This window comes from Prunus persica, chromosome G5, assembly GCF_000346465.2.
Source record: "Prunus persica cultivar Lovell chromosome G5, Prunus_persica_NCBIv2, whole genome shotgun sequence".
NCBI classification, from domain to species: Eukaryota; Viridiplantae; Streptophyta; class Magnoliopsida; order Rosales; family Rosaceae; genus Prunus; species Prunus persica.
The window spans coordinates 5,141,321-5,160,650 of NC_034013.1; the positions used below are offsets into that span (position 1 = coordinate 5,141,321).

Sequence of the window (19,330 nt, forward strand, 5' to 3'; positions counted from 1 at the left end):
GATACCTCCTAAATTGAAGATCTTTGCTTGGCTTACTGCACAAGGTAAAATTCTGTCCAATGAGCAAAGAGTTAGAAGACAGTTGACTCTTGATGCTTCTTGTGGTGTTTATGAGTGGCCTATTGAAACTACATTACATATTCTTCGTGATTGCTATAAGGCTAGAGATATATGGAATACAGTTTTAATGCCTCGTCATCAGGGCCATTTCTTTCAAATGGATTTTCTGCCTTGGTTTCAGACTAATCTTCTCTCCCAGGCAGTTTGGTGTAGTAATATCCCCTGGAGTCTGGTGTTCATCTTTACTTGTTGGTATGTGTGGAAACGGAGAAATCACCAAGTTTTTCAAGGGGATGAAGATGTGCCTTATGATCCTAAACAGCTTATTGTTCGTGTTGTCCATGAGTGGTTTAAGGCTTCTCATGTCTTGAGTAAGCATAATCATAAAGTCCAGGTTGATCTAAAGTGGGAACCTCCTATTTCTGGCCAGTTCAAGTTAAATGTTGATGGGTCAAGGAGGAATGGCTCTGGTCATATTGGTGCTGGAGGTGTTATTAGAAATTCCTCTGGAGATTGGATCAGTGGCTTGCTGTGAACTTGGGGAAGGGGCAAATTCTTGAGGCAGAAATATGGGGATTATTTTTTGGGTTGAAGCTTGCTATGGACAAAGAGATTAATAACCTTGTTGTTGAAATGGATTCAGCACTTGCTGTCCAGTTGATCAAAAAGTAGGGCCTTACTGATGTTCATCCTCTTGCTGCCTTAGTTGCTAGTTGCTGGGAGCTGATGCATAAGATCAACTGCTGCAGTGTTTATCACGTTTACAGAGAGAAAAACAGTGTTGCTGATTGCTTGGCGACCTGGAGCTATAACTTTGACCGGGGTTTTTATATTTTTGTTAGTTTGATTGATGATTTGTTAGGAATTACTAGATCTAGGATAGTTCCTACTTATTTGCTGGTGTAGGTTGTTTTATGGGGGTTTTGCCCCCCATTTTTCATCCCCAAAAAAAAAAAAAAAAAAATTTGGTTGTGGAGGGCTTATAATTCAAGTCGTTAAAAACATTTATCCATAAGTCTTGGGTTCAATTCCCTCTTCTCTAATATCGTATGTATATCAAAGATAAAAAAGAATAGAAGTTGGTTGATAGAAGAGACTAGTGTGAAATTGCAGCTTCTTCTTCTTCTTTTTTTTTCTTTTTTTTTTCCTGTTATCATGCTCATGCTAAATTGCTATAAACTAGTAAATTACAACGAATTACTCGAGATTATGTGCTCAAATTATTTTTTCAAACACAAGGTGCGATTGGCAAGCTGTCACCTTCAACTGAAATTTATACTTGGTCATCAAAACGTGGGATTTTGACAAAACCCAGAATATCTAAATTGACATGAACCAATTCCCGTGTTTGGATAAAAAAAGATAGAAATTTAAAAATTCCGCGTGGGAAAAAACATGAAATTTGGAGATCATAAATCCCAACTTTAAATTTTATCTAAAAGTCGCCATTTCTAAAATCCCAAGAGAGATGAGTTTTTAAAAAAGAAAACTTTACTAATAAATGTTAAATTCCGTGTTTTAAATCCGTCACCCAAATAAGAAACTTTACAAATTCTATAATATTAATTTCCGCCATTTTAAATTCCGTCATTTATGAAATCCTTTGTACTTTTAAATTTCCTCATCCAAACGCACTGCTAGGGAATATTCCAGTCATTATACTTGGTCATCAAAACGTGTTCTACTCAATGTGCATCAACGAAATGCAGGTAGCAAAATTATTATGTAACTGAAACAACAAAATCCCCAATCACGTTCTTTTTACACCCCTAAAGTCTCTTCCAGCTACATGTGTATCTATGAGGGTTTTATGATTTTTGTCAAGCAAACCAGTAATATTTATACCTATGACAAATACTTCCAAATAAATGCGAAATAATAAATGAAACCTTTACAGATCAGGCTGCAAAATCAAAGAGCAAAGTACAAAGCATGAGCACGCAAAACATTCATGGCAAAGGCTGCATTAACAAGAGCATCCAGACTGAGCTTGCGACTGTGATGCACTGCCGCCCGTAGACTTCAGATTCACATCAACCATGTCTTCTTGCTTTGTTGATGACAGTGTTTCCATTCCTGGTAAAGCTGCAGCAATTTTCCTAAACAGTGCCTGAACAAAGGTTCATGAAGAAATCGTGCACTTATTAAGTACTGAAAAGTTCAACAGTGAAGACAACACCATCATATTGGAGGCACCATGGCGATTGACATACTACATACTGAAAATAATCAGAACAGGATGATTGAACACCCAATTTAAGGAGAACTATCCAACTAGATGCTAAAAGGGTCGAATCAACCGCCCAAACATATTTCTACTTTAATAGAGCATGCCCAGTACCCACGAACAAGGATCATGCATTAGCATCTGATCCTTTATCTTTTATCCTCATCCACGAAAATATGATAAAAATAAAAAGAAAGGTGCATCAGGCATTTCACTTTTTTTTTCAACAGCTACAACTCTAAAGAGAAAGTGTATCCCAGAACCCTCAAGTGCATTCCATACCTTTTCACTTTCTATTATAGAGATAGGAAATCAAAAAAAAAAAAATTCAAGTTCCTACCTTTATATTAAAACCAGCTTTTGCACTAGTTTCAATGAACATGACATTGAGGTCGCGACCCTTAGCTTCTCCTTCCTCTACAGAGACTTGCCTGTGGAAATTACATATCAAAATATAGTAGTGTAAACTTAGTGATTGATACTTTTTAGGGCCTTATTGGGTGGCTTAAAATTAATAATTGAATTTGATACTTTTTAGGACCTTATTAGAGCATACTGGGCGTCTAAGCATGCAACTAGAAGTTTGGATTAACTTATACTAGTTGGTGGCAAAGTGAATGGATTTGGGGAAACAGCTGGGTAGAGTAGAATCCGTCAAGAAAAGAAGTGAGTGTGCATTAATTGAGTAGTGGGTAAGAAACGTGAATATGGGGAAGCATAATATTTTTCTGTTTATTATTTTACCATCTTAAAATGAATTTGGTTTCTTCGAAAAAAAATTGTTTTACCAAATAATATTTTTGGATCACCAAAAGTTACACCAAAACTACAACTTCTCACATTACACAATAGTACAGATGATGCCAAAATCAGTAGTTTTCAAAATTGGTTTCATTCGGAATCAGAATTTCCAATCTGCCTTGCGCCGGTAAACTTATCACTAAAATTTATTGAAATTTTAATTCTTTACCCATTTTCTTTGAATGCAATACTAAACTTTTTCATGAAAATGTTATCAGCCCTCATACCAAATATAGTGCTCGTAATGTTAGCTAATATTCACTGTAAACAAACCATTGGAATGAGAATAGACAGAAAAATGAACAATAAACCAAGCTAGTCCAGAAATCAAATATGAAGAACCTATTGCTAAACGTTACCTCTTGTCAACGAGGTCGGTTTTGTTTCCAACCAGAACAATAATAACATCACTTCCCCTCTCAGTACGCACCTCATCAATCCACTTTGAAGTGTTTAGGAAAGTTTGTCTGCCTACACAACAGGTTACCAGAATGGTCAAAAGACATTCCTCATGTTTGTAGCATGACAAGAATAAGGGAGTGAAACAAGATTTGAGTCAATAAGAAAAAAAAAAGGCCAAAAAGGTCAATAAGAATAAAAGTTCACATTTTCAACGAATCTAGGTCACATGAGAAGCACATATAATAATGAAATTTACAAGCTTTAGTGGACCAACATGCCGATGGATGATAAGCAGCTACATAAGCCAAGAATTATTCATCCTGGACTAAATAAGTGGATTCTAGGTAGATAATCAAGTGGAAGACAAATTACAAACTTGCATACTTGCAACATCGTATACAATTACTGCAACAGAAGAATCCCTAATGTAGCTTGGAATGAGACTTCTAAATCTTTCCTGTCCAGCTGTATCCCTGCCACCATATAAAATAAGAAAGGATCAACCTTCCAAACCAAACTAATGTCTGGGAAAATACTAGAAAGCCAAAATATGAAAAACAATTACGTGTCTGATAATAGTGATCATGGTCATTAATGTCCAAAAAGTGAAGGAGACAGGAAAACTGATATATGCATAAGCCCACAACTAATAGTACTACATCTACATGTATATTCCTAACAGCAGCTACGTTTACTTTAAATCTCATGTCATATAGCTAACAGCGGATATGTTTCCTCCTTCAAAATTTACAATAAGGTGAGGTCTACTTGAGAGTAAACATGCAAAACCAAGTGGACTCTTCTGATAAGATATGACACTTTCAGCCCTCTATGTGTATCATTATGGCAGTGGGAACCTCATTGCAACCATAACCCAACTGAAGGTACTAACTAACAGTTCAGACCTTGATGGAAAGTTTAAATAGCCAGAAACGTATTTAGTCTGGCATAATTCATAGATACCTAGACACTAATATTTGTGCATTCAGCAGTTCATGTTTGTTAAAAAAACCCACCAACAGACATATCAACAAGATCTATATAAGCATGTAATATATAATTTTAAAAACATAGTCAAGCTCCTAGACGGAAATATGGACATAGTTGGAGTGAGATGCAAAGAAAGAACCAGATAACTAGAGACAGTATGAACTTCACTGTCATCCATGAATGGTTCAGTACAATAAACCATTGAGGTGCCAGTCTTACCATAACTGCAGTCGAATAGTTCGATCTTCAAGATACATAGTTTTTGATAAAAAGTCAATACCAATTGTAGCCTGATCATCAAAAAACAAATTAGTATACATTAGACTACAAAGAAGACATTTGGAAAGTCAGATAGGTTCAGCAGATAGCTCATAAAATAAGATATAAAACCGGGAGAGTGGGTACAACAGGAACAAAAGAAATTGAAGATTTACCCCAAAAGAGAAAACTGATCTCTCTCTCCAGCTTCTGGAGTGGATTAAGAGAATGGGGTGCACTATGTTACAAAAATTCTACTAGATGATGGTTAACAGCATTGTACAGCTAATAGCCAAAACATATCTTGCTTAGGTCTCAACTAATGAAACAGCAGCTACATAATCAAATGGTGCAGGTTAATTTGAAAATTAGAAAAATTGGTTAGAAAACGATTTTGTGCTGGTGCCTATTCAAGAACCTTCACAAATGTTTCCCAAGAAGGAAAGTGGTCAACAAAGAATTAGGGCTCTAATGGTCTGTACAAGCAATTTAAACGACCAATTCCATTAAAGTAGTTATCCTCATCATCATCAACTTAACATCAACAAATTTAATCAATAATGGATTCTATCACTGAAATCAATGTCATGCAACCATCCATAGCCCAAATCTCAAAACAAAAGCAGCAAGAAAAGGACAAAAAACCAGTATATCTTGTGACTGAGGTCATGCCCCTGGACTTGTGGATAATTTACTAATTAGCCATGGATCAGGAGTTATATTTTAGTTTGTGCCTAGCATGGGTCGATAGTTGCTTTCCTTTTTGTACATACATGGGTCATGATATTTATTGGCATATAGCAGATCTAATTAATATAAGTTATATATAAGGATTACAATAGATTTGAGAGCAAATAAACAAGATTTCTTTAATCGTGCTCTCAAAAATTCAGTCCCTAGTCATTAAGCCATATTGAATTTCATTTCCTCATAGTGATCCATACAAACATCCTGAGTTCATTCGTTTTACAAGCACAATGCTTTTAACAATATCTTTTTTCTATGGATAACTGGATGAATTTCAAAACCAAAAGGAAGGGAGTGCCTTAGTACAATGTACAAGAAGGTCCAAGGACCAAACCAAAGAGATCAAGAGCAATAGAGAATCATAACAAATAAAGCAAGCAACCATACAGAAACAAGACTCCCTAGGCCGCTAGCCTAGTGGGATGTTCCAATCAGCAGCAATGGTGGAATTTGGTTTGAAACCAATGGAGCAAATATTCAAAGCCAATTTAAGTGTGACAATAGGTGGGCAGGCAAGAGGTGCAACAACAAATCCTGCAGTTTCTTTAACAATATCACCAAAACCCAGGGATGGGTATTAATTGCTAGTAGAGCTCGCGTCGACAACCTAGCAAAAACTTACTCTATTGCCTTTGTAATATTTCTTATGTTTTTCTGATATGAAACCAGGTAATGTACGCTAAAAATTTACTGCCATCCAATCAATCCACTGAATATTTGTATTGAAATGGGCAATCTCTAACACAGCACATAAAAAATGCCCTTCTCTTGCGAATGTAAAACCATACGCTTGGCACAAGCATTGAATGGTTGGTTGGTGACAACGGGCAAGAAAGTTCAACAGGCCGACTTAAATCTTGAAAAATTTATTGTCTTATAAGTTTAAGTTTTCCAATGATTTGAAAACAAAACCCAAAAAATAAATTAAAAATACCCAAAAATCCAAACAAGTAGATCAGCATTCAGCACTGAAGAAAAAGTCATTGAAATTGATCTGAGCTGCAAATTATAAAATTCACATTCAAATGAGCTGGGATTTGATAATATTGTGAAAGTACCTGATAGGTGTTGTCGAATTTGTCGTACATGAAGCGGGTGATGATGCTGGTTTTGCCCACTGACTGGTCCCCTAAGAAAACCAGCTTGTATTTTGCCAAAGCTGACACTGGTGCCATTTTTTCCCAGATCAGATACACAGAGATGGAGAGGGAAAAAAACTGAATGAATTGAAGGGTAACTCAGCTTAAGAGGGTTTCTGGTATTAAAATTTGGTATCGGAGAATTCGACTGTGGCTTCGCCTGGGTTGTAACTTGTATACTCGTAATTCTGTGCTTTCCGCATCAAATTTTCAAGGACGAAGAAACAACTAAAACCATGTAAACGGGTCGGGTTATGTGAAGCCTGTGTATAGTTTTTTATTTTATTTTGGGTTATTGATTGAAATGGTTACCCAACTATTGCTCCAGTATTATTTTGGTTCACTAATTAAATTTTTTATTTAAATGGTCCTTCAACTCTTCATTTGGTATCAAAATGGTCCTATCATTAAAGTTTATCAATTTTACTGTTAAATTGAGAGGTAAAAATGTCTCTAGGAAATAAAATAATAATATATAATTTAAAATTAAAGGAAACTATTATAAAACTTAGAAATTTTAAAAAATTGAATCTCACCAACAACATGGCCCTTTTTTTTTTCCCGTGAGATTGACCTAACAATTAATTTAAAAAAATCTATATTGTTCAAATTAATTAAAAAAAATTAAAATTGTTCGTGCTACAACTAAACAGATAGAGATAAAGCCAACTTACAGGTGATATAGATGGTTTGGACTCAAGGAGCCTTCGGTCCGTGGCGTCCTTCCTCGAGGCATGATGCTGGATTCGACCTGGAGAAAGAAATGGCAGGTGAGGTCTAAGACACCGGTGTGGCGCCGGTCGAAGACCCTCTAATGCCAAAGTTAGTGATTAAGAGCAATTCTATTGACAGTGTGAAAATACAAGTCAAGTAAACAGTCTTACCTCTTGGCTGGGCCAAGGGGCTCTATTTATAGAGAGCATTTGGGATGCTCTTAGTACTTAGTTTCGATGTGGACCTCGTGGGAGTGTCTTTGACAGTCGACACGTGCCCTGACAGGTTCTAGCAGGAGTTCCGAGGTTATCTATCAGAATCGACTGGATGTGCTAACTGGTCGCTCGGCATCGTGTGCCGAAGGTTGGTGCGGGTGAGTCGGTCGATAGCACTTACCGACTTAACAACTATGTATGAATCAGTGGTGTATGCCGATTGACCGTTCGGCTTGGCTCGCCGAGTTGGTTTCAGCCTCGTTCACCTTCCACGTGTCATGATGCGAGTGGGGAGTCAAATATGGTACAAATAGGAGTCCCCTAAGTTTCCGATCAAGAATGGACTTTTTGGTTGGGGACTTGCTTGTGTCCTTGAGTTCCGGAATTCTGACCCGGGCACGAGCGTCTTCTGTCATATGCCAATGGTGATTATGTAGTCCCCGAGCAAAGGGGAGGTTGAAGATTGGAAGGGAACGGTAGCAAGAGCTGAAAGTGTTTGACGTTTTGAGAAAAACTTGATCATTGTGCGCCTGCCGTTCGGCACGAGAGGTGAGTAAAAACTCGACCATTGTGCGCCTACTGTTCAGCACGAGAGGTGAGTGAGAAATCGACCAATGTGTGCCTGCCGTTCGGCACGAGAGGTGAGTGAGAACTCGACCAATGTGTGCCTATCGTTCGGCACGAGAGGTGAGTGAGAAGAGGTGAGTGAGAACTCGACCACTGTGTGCCTGCCGTTCGGCACGAGAGGTGAGTGAGAACTCGACCAATGTGCTCCTGCCGCTCAGCACGAGAGGTGAGTGAGAACTCGACCACTGTGCGCATGTCGTTCGTTGAGGAAGTTGCGTTTCGAAAAGAAAGTCTTAGAGAATTTGAAGCGCTCGCTCAAGTGGGAAGCGATGACTCTTGGGCTTCTCTGTGCATGTGCGACATGCATCGTTTCGTTTCCCGATGCTAGGTTCATCCTATAAATGGACCGAAAAGATGGTAGGAGCGGTACTTGAAACTTTGAGAGCAAACGGAGCTTGTGAGAGGCAATTTCCGACGAGTGCACTGCAACGGCCTAGATGATTTCCAGCAAGGTTTTCAAGGTGAAGGCAATTTCCAGCATTCTCCAACCACCGTGTAAACAAGGTATGCTGCCATGTTTTCTTCTGAGTTGAATCAAATCCTTCAATTTTTGTATGAACATGTATGAACATAGATGAACGTAGATGAACATGAGCTCTTGGGATGTAAGATAGGAGTTTGATTTTGGCATGGCATTTAGTGTCGTTTCTCTTTTGTTTGTAGATGTCAAATACGGAATCAGACTATAGTGATAGCCCAAGAGCATTTGAGGGAGAATCGGCGTCAGAGAGCTCAACTGCAAGGGTGGATAGTGCCGATTTTGAGGGCGCCGAGGGAGTAGGGGGTGCAGAGATGTCTACCGAATCTAGGAGCACTTCAAGTGTGGAGGTGGTTGAGGTTAACAACTCTTAGCCATCGACATCCGGTCGTCGAGTCGAGGAGACCGAGCTGATGTATCAGTTGCCGATCCCGGAGAAAACGTGTTGACCGTGGTGACCGGAAGGCAACGGGTATCGATGGTAAAGCTAAAGGGCCCCTTTTTGGTGTGGATTTCTTAGAGATGAACGCCTTGAACGAGGCGGAGTTGGCCAAAATTAGGGTGGAGTATCACATCCCGGACTCGGTAGTGATGCGGATCCCTAGGTTGTTGGAGTATTTGAGCAACCCGGATGGTGAGGTGGTCTTCTTAACCGATGCCTTCAAACATGTGCTCTGGCTGCCGTTGAGACATTCGGTGCAGAAGATCCTAGCCCAAATCGGCTACGCTCCTGGACAGTTTAATCCAAACTTCTGCATTACACTGCTTAGGATGATCACGGCATTCGGCATAGCCGATGAAGGAGAGCCAAGCTACGAGCAGTTCACCTACCTGTATAGCGTGACGAGGGCGAAGAGCGCTGACCAATGGGGTGTGAGTTCAGGCGAACTGCCTAGCTGCGAATCAACGTGGACATTTCGTGGTGGGGGTGCCGAACTCGGAGAAGACGTGGCGTGGGTGCTGGTTTCCGGAGCTTGGGAATCGGCACCAGGGGTGATGGTGGAGAGGTATATCCCCATCTTCTTCCAAACAGTCGGTTGGCTATAGGATGCCATTCGGGCTTTTTTTTTTATTTTTTTTATTTTTTACCTGCCGAAGCAAACCTGGGTTGTATATTTTTGTATCAGTGTCGATCGCAACAAAGAGGGAGGTTGAAGTAATCGAGCAGGTCCCAGGGAAGGTTGCTGAGGACGAGCGGTACTTCAGGAATTTGGGAACCTTTTTAAGGCAGGTCTGATCACTGAGGCAGAGAACGCCAAAAGAGATAAGGAGAGGGAAGAGAAGGAGCAAAGTAAGTGATGCCGTTCGGCAAGTATGGTATCATTTCTATTTCTACACGACATTCCTTGTTTGACTTTGTTTCTTTTTACCTTGTTTGTAGTGTCGGGGGGCAGGGCGATAACGGAGGCGATGAAGAGGCAGCTAGAGTCTCGGGCACCTTAGCAGAAGAAAAAGGATGGTCCCTCAAAGCCGAGGGCAAAGCCACCGCGTCAGGCCGAGAGAGTTTCGGCTGCAGAGGTGACGACGGCCGATCATCGTCAGGATAAGAGGGTGGCCGAGGCCGAGGCCGTTCGCGAGGTCCACCTCCAAGCTACCTAGAAGAGGCAGATCGAGGGTGCCCTCGATGTGACCCCTCTTTCGAAGAGGCCAAGGGGCCGGACGAGGGGGCTGCCATTCTGATTCCCGATGACGAAGCAAAAGAGGACGTCGGGTTAGTGAATATGGCATGTCCTCGTAAGGTCGTGCCGTTCGTGAATTCCGTGATCGCTGGTGCTCAAATGGAGATAACAGAGTTGGAGCAACTGCCGAGGAAGACGGTACGCGAACAGGCCTGCCGAGCCTTCCTACTTCAGGCTGCGATAAGTGCGTGATTTAAATTGTAACTTGAAAGTGTTTTTGAAATCTATATTGACAGATTACTATTTTGGCAGGCTGACATGGAGATGTGGCTCTGCATGAAGCGAGCCCTAAACATTGCCGATCGGCATCGGGAGGGGTTTGAGGACAGCCAAACGAGAATCGCTGAGGCTAGCAAAGCCATTCAGGATGCCGGTCGTCTTGCCAACGAGAACGTGGCAAAGATCGCAGAGCTCTCATCCAAATTGGTCGTAGCTGAGTTGGCCTTAGTGGAGGCACAAGAGGCTAAGGCGGCGATGGACGCAGCCGAACGGTCACGTACGGCTGAACTGCAGGAGATGAAGGCGAAAGCCTTGGCCGATTACCAAAACTCAGAGAATTTCACGGTTTTGCTGGACAAAGAGGTTATGGATCAATGCAACGACATCGTGTACCGATTCAAACAGTATAATGCTGTGGAAGTAGGTGGATTCATTTTCGGTCGAGAGAGATATGAGCCAATCAACGAACATAGTTTCCCACAGACGGTGCCAATCTGTTCGCTCTAAAACTAAATAAATAGAGATAAAACTAACTTACAGGTGATGTGGATGGTTTGGAACCGAGAAGCCTTTGGTCCGTGGCGTCCTTCCTCGAGGCATGATGCTGGATTTGGCCTGGAGAAAGAAACGGCAGGTGAGGTCAAAGACACAGGTGTGGCGCTGGCCGAAGACCCTCTAATGCCAAAGTTAGTGACTAAGAGCAATTCTATTAACAGTGTGAAAGCACAAGTCAAGTAAACAGTCTTACCTCTTAGCTGGGCCAAGGGGCTCTATTTATAGAGAACATTTGGGATACTCTTAGTACTTAGTTTCGATGTGGACCTCGTGGGAGTGTCTTCGATGGTCGACACGTGCCCTGACAGGTTCTGGCAGGAGTTCCGAGGTTATCTATCAGAATCGACTGGATGTGCTAACTGGTCGCTCGGCATCGTGTGCCGAAGGTTGGTGCGGGTGAGTCGGTCGATAGCACTTACTGACTTCACGACTATGTATGAATCGGTGGTGTATGCCGATTGACCGTTTGGCGTGGCTCGTCGAGTTGGTTTCAGCCTCGTTCACCTTTCATGTGTCATGATGCGAGTGGGGGGTCAGATATGGTACAAACAAAAATCACATAAATATAAAAATAAAATAATAAAATTTTTAAAAGGGTAAACAATAATTAAAAATTAAAGGAAACTATTATAGGAACTTGTACTTAATTTTAAAATTGAAAAAATTGAATCTCACCGCCAACATGGCTTCTTTTTTTCTTTTTCTTTTTTTGCTGATATGGACTTAAAAAGTAATAATTTTTTTATCTATTGTTTAACTTAATTAAAAATTTTAAAATCAGATAAATACAAAAATAAATAACAAAAAATTAAAAAAAGTAACCTCAAACAAAAAAAACCCAACATTACCCCCAAAACAAATGAACCCAGCACTACCCAACCCCACCTCTGCAACCCCACAACCTCCCTTCACCCTCATCTCTAACCTCGCAACATCCCCCTTCTCAGCTCCACCCACCGTCACCTCACCACTCCCAGTTGCTCTCACCATGACCCGCACCCTCTCTCTCTCTCTCCCAAATCCACGATAATTACCACCCAAAAGCTACGCAAATGAAAACCTATGAATAAGGGTGTCTCTGTCTCTCTCTCTCTCTCTCTCTCTCTCTCTCTCTCTCTCTCTCTCTCTCTCCACCAACTCAAATCTAATATGGGGTTGTTTTTGTTGGGTATGGCTTATATTTGAATTGGGTTGGTCTGATTTGCGATGCTCCTTTGGGCTTGAAGTTGCTATTTCTTCCAAGAGATCAAGGGGTTGGGGAAGGAGGGCTGGGTTGAGGATGGAGGAGGCTGAGATGTGGGTTGGAGTCATGAGAGAGGTTGAGATGTGGGTTGAAGTCGTGAGATGAGGAATGAGTTTGGTAATTGTATATGGATGGTTTTACCCCTCAATTTAACAATAAAATTGACAGACTTGACGGTAGGACCATCTTCACACAAAATAAAGAGTTGAAGGACGGTTCAAATGAAAATTTTAGTTAGTGGACCAAAATGATACTGGAGCAATAGTTGAAGGACCATTTCAGTCATTAGCCATTTTATTTTTTATTTTTGATACAAAAAATATTGGGAAGGTGAAATCGAACCTAGTACCTCGCATGTACCGTGTACGGGTAAATACTTTTAACCACTTTGAGCTACAAACCTGTTTGTACCCAAATCTTTCCCCATAAGACAATCTAGGCTAAAGCAAAATAGGTGGCTGGGCTTGTAGTCCCAAGACCGTGACTCAGGACCTTAGCCTGGATAACAAGGCTAAGCCCAAGTCATGAATTAGGCCCAAATTATACTGCCCATGGAGTCCCGACTGAGCAAAATTGAACAAGCATTGGCTAAAAAAGATTCCCCATGCGTGTTACCTCGATAAACTGAATTCAAGGCAAATGACAAAAGGAATTATGGGACTTCGAACTACTTCTCGAAACTTGAAAAGAATCATCTATCATAAAGTAAAACCTCAAGACCAGTGATCGAGGTGAAATTCTATAATGGGACGATAACTCACGCAAAATTTTGTGCAGTGGCAGAGGTTCTTGAGCGACTCGCCTATAAATAGCAGAGGAAGTTTTTCATTTTATCATCATCAATCTCTCAAAAAAAAATCAAGCCGAAACTCTATTCAATGTATTTCTTAAACAAAACTTAGGATAATTTTACTAGTTTCTTAGGACTCAATGTAGGATATCACCAAGAACCCTTAAGCTTGTTCAAAGTTCTTGAGCACCACCCTCGTAATCATTCATCCAATATATCAATAAGAAGCTTTGTTCTTAGTAAAGTTCGTTTTAGCACCATCTAAGTCATTTTATTTCTTAACTCTTTGTTTCATCTTGTCTCAAAGATGACTTAAGAGATCTCGACAACAAAGCACGGCAACACCTGAAACTCAACACGAAGCAAGTAGTCTTGTTGCCAAGACTAAGAACCCAACAACTAAGAAACCGTCCCAAAATCGGCTTTGATCGTTTGGCCAAGTCATGACCAAGTCGCTTAACATCTTCTTTGTTTTCACGGTCGTCAACGACCAATAAAAACTAGCACACTGCACAAAAATCATACCAAGAAGTACGACCATTTGCCTATGCTATTCGGTCACGTTTGATTATTTTCCTCGCGGCAATAATTAAATAAGGGGCCAAAAGCTTTTCAGGCCATTGCCCTTAGTGTAGCTCTTAAAACACTTTGGTTACAAAAGGAGTGAAAAATTCACTTTACTACTCAAAAGTTTAATAAGTTTCAGTTTTTACAATTTAATTATTTTTTTCCTCAATCTGGTACCCAAACATTGATTTGCGTTTGCCTATCATTTTCATACATTCGTTATTCTATAAGCCAACTATTTCATTAACCTATGATTAGGGTTGGGCTTGGTCCAGCTCGACTCGATTTTGAGCCAATGCGAGCATCAAATCGAAACTCTCGGTTAAGCGAATATCAACACTGATGCTGAACCACCACACTGGGAAACCGACAGCTGCGAGGATAGCAGGGAGTTCTCCAGATTTGATCTATATCGCAACATAGACACAGAGAATAAGAGGAAGAAAGATGGTCGCGAGAAGAGAGAGAAAGAGAGATATGGATACATAGCTTATCGAACCTCGTTGCGACTGTTAGCGTTTGTTCAGGATGACATCTTTTCTCCATCTTATCCCATCACCCCTATCCTCCACTTCCCTCGTCAACCCCCTCCTCATCTTCCCTCATCACCCTCATACCCCTTTTCTCTTGTCAACCCCTACTTTTCTTCCCCCGTTGATTATTGCATAATTGTATATCATTTCGTACCCTTCTAACTTTTGATTTGGTTATGTTTTTTGGTTAAAATTGTGCTTTTAATCTCTTTTGTGTTTGTCATTCAGATAATTGAGATTTGGGTAGGATTAGTGGGTTTGGATAGAAAAAGATGTAAAATGGTGCAAAAACGTGCAAAACTGGATTGAGTTAACAAATTGTTTCGGACCTAACATCTTCATCCGACCTTAGATTGGCCCAAATGACATGTGATTGGAAAAGATGACATCCTAGACTTCAAGTTAGAGGGTTCAAGTTGTCATTTACTGAAGGAAAACCCAAGTTATGAGGCCACAAAATTGTTGGTCATTCTAACCTAAGCATGAGCTACTTGTTGCTTGGTCATGCTGAGCTATGCATGAGCTATTGTTTCTGGTAAGATTTGTTGGTGAGCAGAGAAGATGAAGTCCAGCAACCAAATAAGAAAAGAAACTAATTTTCAAATGCATTGGTGTGTTAGGTGAAGTGTTGTTGGTAGAGGTAAACTTCAATTTAGAATTCTCCTTTCCTTCTCCCTATAAATACCACTTCCATTCCACGCTAAAGGAATGAACCACATCCAGGGATACACACTTCCACAATTCATCCATCCTTCATTCCATCCTTTACACTCCTATCATTCATCAAACCACTTCAGAAATCACCCTCAAAACACTCCCACAACCCCAAACACTTCAAGAATCAACCAAAAACTCTAAACAACCCCAAATCACCAAAACTATCCTAGCAAGCCTCTCTACCATTTTCTTAAGAATTTCCTCTTCCTCAGCCATTTTCACTCACCCAAATTCATCCCAAATCACCTCATTAACCTTCATACATCTTTCTAGACGTGGACAACCTCTTGGAGAAGCATTGGAAACCACAAGAACTCTAGAAAAGGGTTTTCTACTCTTATTGTATTCATTATGTTTTGTCAGTTCGGTTTATGTTATTTTAGTATTATGAGTAGCTAAATCCATATATAGGGTTTCGATGTAACCTAACATGAATATTCTGGGTTTATAAGTTTTAAGTTTTAAGTTCAATTCAAGATTCTGGTTCTTATTCATTATGCTTATAAGTTAATATGCTTGTTTGAATTCGAATTGAACTATGAATAGGAAGAGTATGTATGGACATTCGACAACAGGGATTAGATACATGCTTGGTTGTTTAAAACATTCTTCTATGCTTAATGAATTTCAAATGTTTGATTTAGGTTTAGCTAGAATCAATCTTTGAATCTGAATTAGACTTGTCACTTGAATCCTTATAACCCAGGATTGAATTGTTATGGTGAATCGAATGGCTTAGTCTCCAAATTTGTTTTCCAACCCTTAAGACCATTCTTTGAAACACTTGTTTACTTTGATTTTGTTCGCAATTTCGTTTTGTTTCATCTGTTTTCACAATCACAATCACTCTCGCTTTAGATTCAACTTCCTGTTTTTCTTGAATTATGTAATCTAAGTATGTAACTAAGTTTAACTTCTCGGTCCTCATGGATACGACCTCGTTCTTGTCTTACTATACTACTAATTGGCTCGTACAATTGCGAGTTAACACAATTTTAGGGCTGTTACCAGGGACTGAACGAAAGTTCTTCCCTGGTTATGTGCCCAATGTTACCCTTTTCTTTTTAGTATTTTCTAATTAATTCAATTTTTTGTTTCTGGTAGTTTATGCCTAAAAGACCATTCCTTGAACAAGTTAGTTCTTTGTTCAGATGTTCTAGATCATTGGAAGGAAGACCAACGTTGCAACCCATACAGGTGATCTATGAAATTCGGAATATTGACTAGAAAGAGAGTTGTCAACTGCAAAAGAGAAAGCTCTTGCCACATTTACAAGTCTTGCTCTTCACACTTACCTTCCTGGTTCTTCACTTTCGAATTCTAAAACAAGTTCAAACCAAGAAGAAGAAGAATAGATGGTTGCCAATTAGTACATAAGATACCTTGGTATTCCTACAATTCCAACATCCCCTTCAAGCATTTTGCTGCCCACCGTAGCTCGAAACTATGAGCTTAAATCCTCTCATCTTAATATGTTGCCTTCCTTTTATGGTTTACCTAATGAAGATACATTAACTCATATAAATGATAGTTTTAATGTCGTGAGCTCTTTTCCCTTGACAGGTGTGACGGAAGATCAACTTCGAAATGAGAGTGTTTCCATATACTCTAAAGGATAAAGCGAAGTATTAGTTAAATTCTTTGAAGTCAAGTTCACTCAGTTCTTGGGCTGCCATTCAAAAGAAGTTATTGAAAAAATATTTCTCTACCCCAAAAAAACGACATGCTTAGGGACAAGATCTTATTATTTGCACAGTAAGATGATGAGTTGTTTTGTGAAGCATAGGAGAGGTTCAATAGGCTGCTCAATCAATGTCTTCATCATGAGATTCCATTGAAACTTCAAATGCGTATATTTTATAAGGGACTTTCTAGTCATAATATTGTAACTAATTTTGCAGGTGGTTCTTTGAGAAAATAGCAATGAAGACCCAACACATTGATACAAGAGGTAAACGTGTTGTTAGTAATTCTAATTATGCTTCTAGTGTGCAGATTTCAAAATTAGGACAAAAACTAGATGCTATTCTTGTAATGAACTCAAGAAACCTTCCGAATGAAATGTGTACCATCTGTGAAACTCATGACCATACTACTATAGCTTGTCCACTGGGGATTGCATATCTAGAATTTGTGCAAGAACAAGCTAACTTGGTTATTTTCTACAACCAAGGTCCAAGAAATGATCCATACTCTCAAAGTTATAATCCAAGTTGGAGGAATTATCCAAACTTTTATAGAGGAATACCCAGAATCAAGCCAATCCTCCTTCATTCCAAAGGCCACAAGACGAGGAGATCAAAAATTCCACATGTAGGGGTATTTTAGTCATTTTGGCCAAAAATTCAGAAACGATTTTCTACGCGTTCACTAAGTCGAATACTATCGTTCAACATGAGAATCATAATGGTCTCACTTCAATTCCTTAAATGTCCTTCATAAAATTCACAAAATGTTAGATAAGGGCATTTTGTCCAACTTGAAATTAACACACTTACTCCAATATTCTCAATCCAAAATCACTTAATAAAATACCCATAATCATTCCTCACCATAATTTTTTTTTTATACTGAAATACAAAAATTCACCTTGAATTTTTTAGGGTATTACATTTGCTTTGTTTCATAGGCCAAAATCAAAATTGGTCCTTCAATGTAGGACACATCCTACTGGAGAGGCAAGTCATCCCAAGACATCACTTGTTATGCATCAGAAAATCGATAAGTGTGAGAGAGGAGAGATGGGCTAGGATAGTTAGCATCAGATTCAGACAATTAATTTAGATGTTGTTTGAATTGCTTGGTTAGATTCTTTGTGTTTCCTTTCATCGGGCAATAGAGGAGAGAAGAGCTGGGATAGTTTCAAACAATGAATTTTTCAAGGGGAAAAATGGTGAATATTGAAGTATTTATATAGAGGGCAATTTGGTATTTTTAGGTTAGAAAGTGAGTATTTACGATTAAGGGCTCATTTGGGAGTGATTTTGGATAGGCCAAAAATCACTTATCTGGAGAATTACTTTTTCAAATAATCACTTTAAGTGGTTTTAAGTGATTTTATAGATAAGTACGTGGAAAGTGCTTCTGCCAAGAATCACTTTAAATCACTTAAAGCATTTATATAGAAGCACATGAGATGTGGTTCTCCATAGAAGTGATTTTGGTATATCTAGAATCACTCCCAAACGAGCCCTAAGTTTTATAGAGTGACTATTATTGATTAAGGTTTATGTTTAGTGAGTATTTAGGTCAATTTCCCTTTTTTTAAAAATCTTTTTAGAAACCCATTTAGACTCGTCTATACTCTCCCTATATGTATATATATTTTATATAATCATTATAGAAACTCATTCAAACTTTATGTCATGGATCCTCCCCTATATAGGCAAAAGATGAAAAAGTGAAGCATTCAACCTATAAAATGCCATGGTTAACAAGATTGCTAATAGATAACAATTTAACATAAGAAACTAATCTTTTAATTAAATTTTTTAAAAAATAAACATATGGGTCTAAAAATTAGACCTAAAAATATCGAGTTATTTATACTAACACTTCTTGAGATTTTTGGTGCTCTCACAATACTCCTAAGGCCCGTTTGTTTCACCTTCTTAGCTTGGATTGGATTGGACAAATTTTTATCCCTTGTTTTTTTTCATTTGGTTCTAGTTTTAAGTGGGACTGTTAATACTGGCCCCACCAAAAACACCTCCTTAGGTGTTCTTAGTGAGACCCGTGTGGAAAGGGAGGAATAGCCTTCACTAGCATTCTTTTCCTTATCACACCTCCGCACCCAAGTGCAAGCAACCAGCCACAACCACCGACCACCCAAGCAGCCAAGAGCCAACAAACCCGCTGAACTCGCCGCAACCATCAAGAGCCAACAGAGCCACCTACCACAGATACTTTCTCTCTCCTCCAACCACAACCCAGATATTCGCCAGATCTACCAAAGCCGCTACATCATTGTTCCCAATCAACCATAACCCAGTTGAAATTCAAAGAAAAAACACCACACACAAACCCACTGCATCATCAATGTGCCCTTCTTCCTCAACTCCGTTTCTCTACTTCTCTTTGCAAATCCAAAAAACAAATTGCAAAACAAAAAAAGAAACATAAATGATTTCAAAAATAGAACTAATAAACAAAGAGAAAATTAGACATAAGAAGAGGAGAAGAGAGACAATGGAGAAGAATAAGATGAAAGAGAGGGGGGAGCTAAAGGCAGGGGAGGAGAAAGAAACTGAACAGAGAGGGAGTTTCATTTTTCGTTGTGAGGAAGAAGAAGAAAAGTAAAAAAATTATATTTAAAAAACTTACTTTTCAAAAAAATATTATTAAAAAATTTAGTCACAATCCAATCAAA

The 19,330-nt window shown here is 39.3% G+C and overlaps 1 protein-coding gene across 1 annotated transcript; it reads right to left on the reverse strand.

Annotated features, from left to right (window-relative positions):
* Window positions 1,752-6,857, reverse strand: LOC18775997 (ras-related protein RABH1b). Its single transcript, XM_007209546.2, has 6 exons — window positions 6,544-6,857; window positions 4,700-4,770; window positions 3,875-3,963; window positions 3,448-3,559; window positions 2,628-2,718; window positions 1,752-2,170 (listed from the first exon to the last, which is right to left on the reverse strand). The coding sequence occupies exons 1-6, from the start codon at window positions 6,658-6,660 to the stop codon at window positions 2,027-2,029; spliced, it is 624 nt and encodes a 207-aa protein (XP_007209608.1). The 5' UTR covers window positions 6,661-6,857; the 3' UTR covers window positions 1,752-2,026.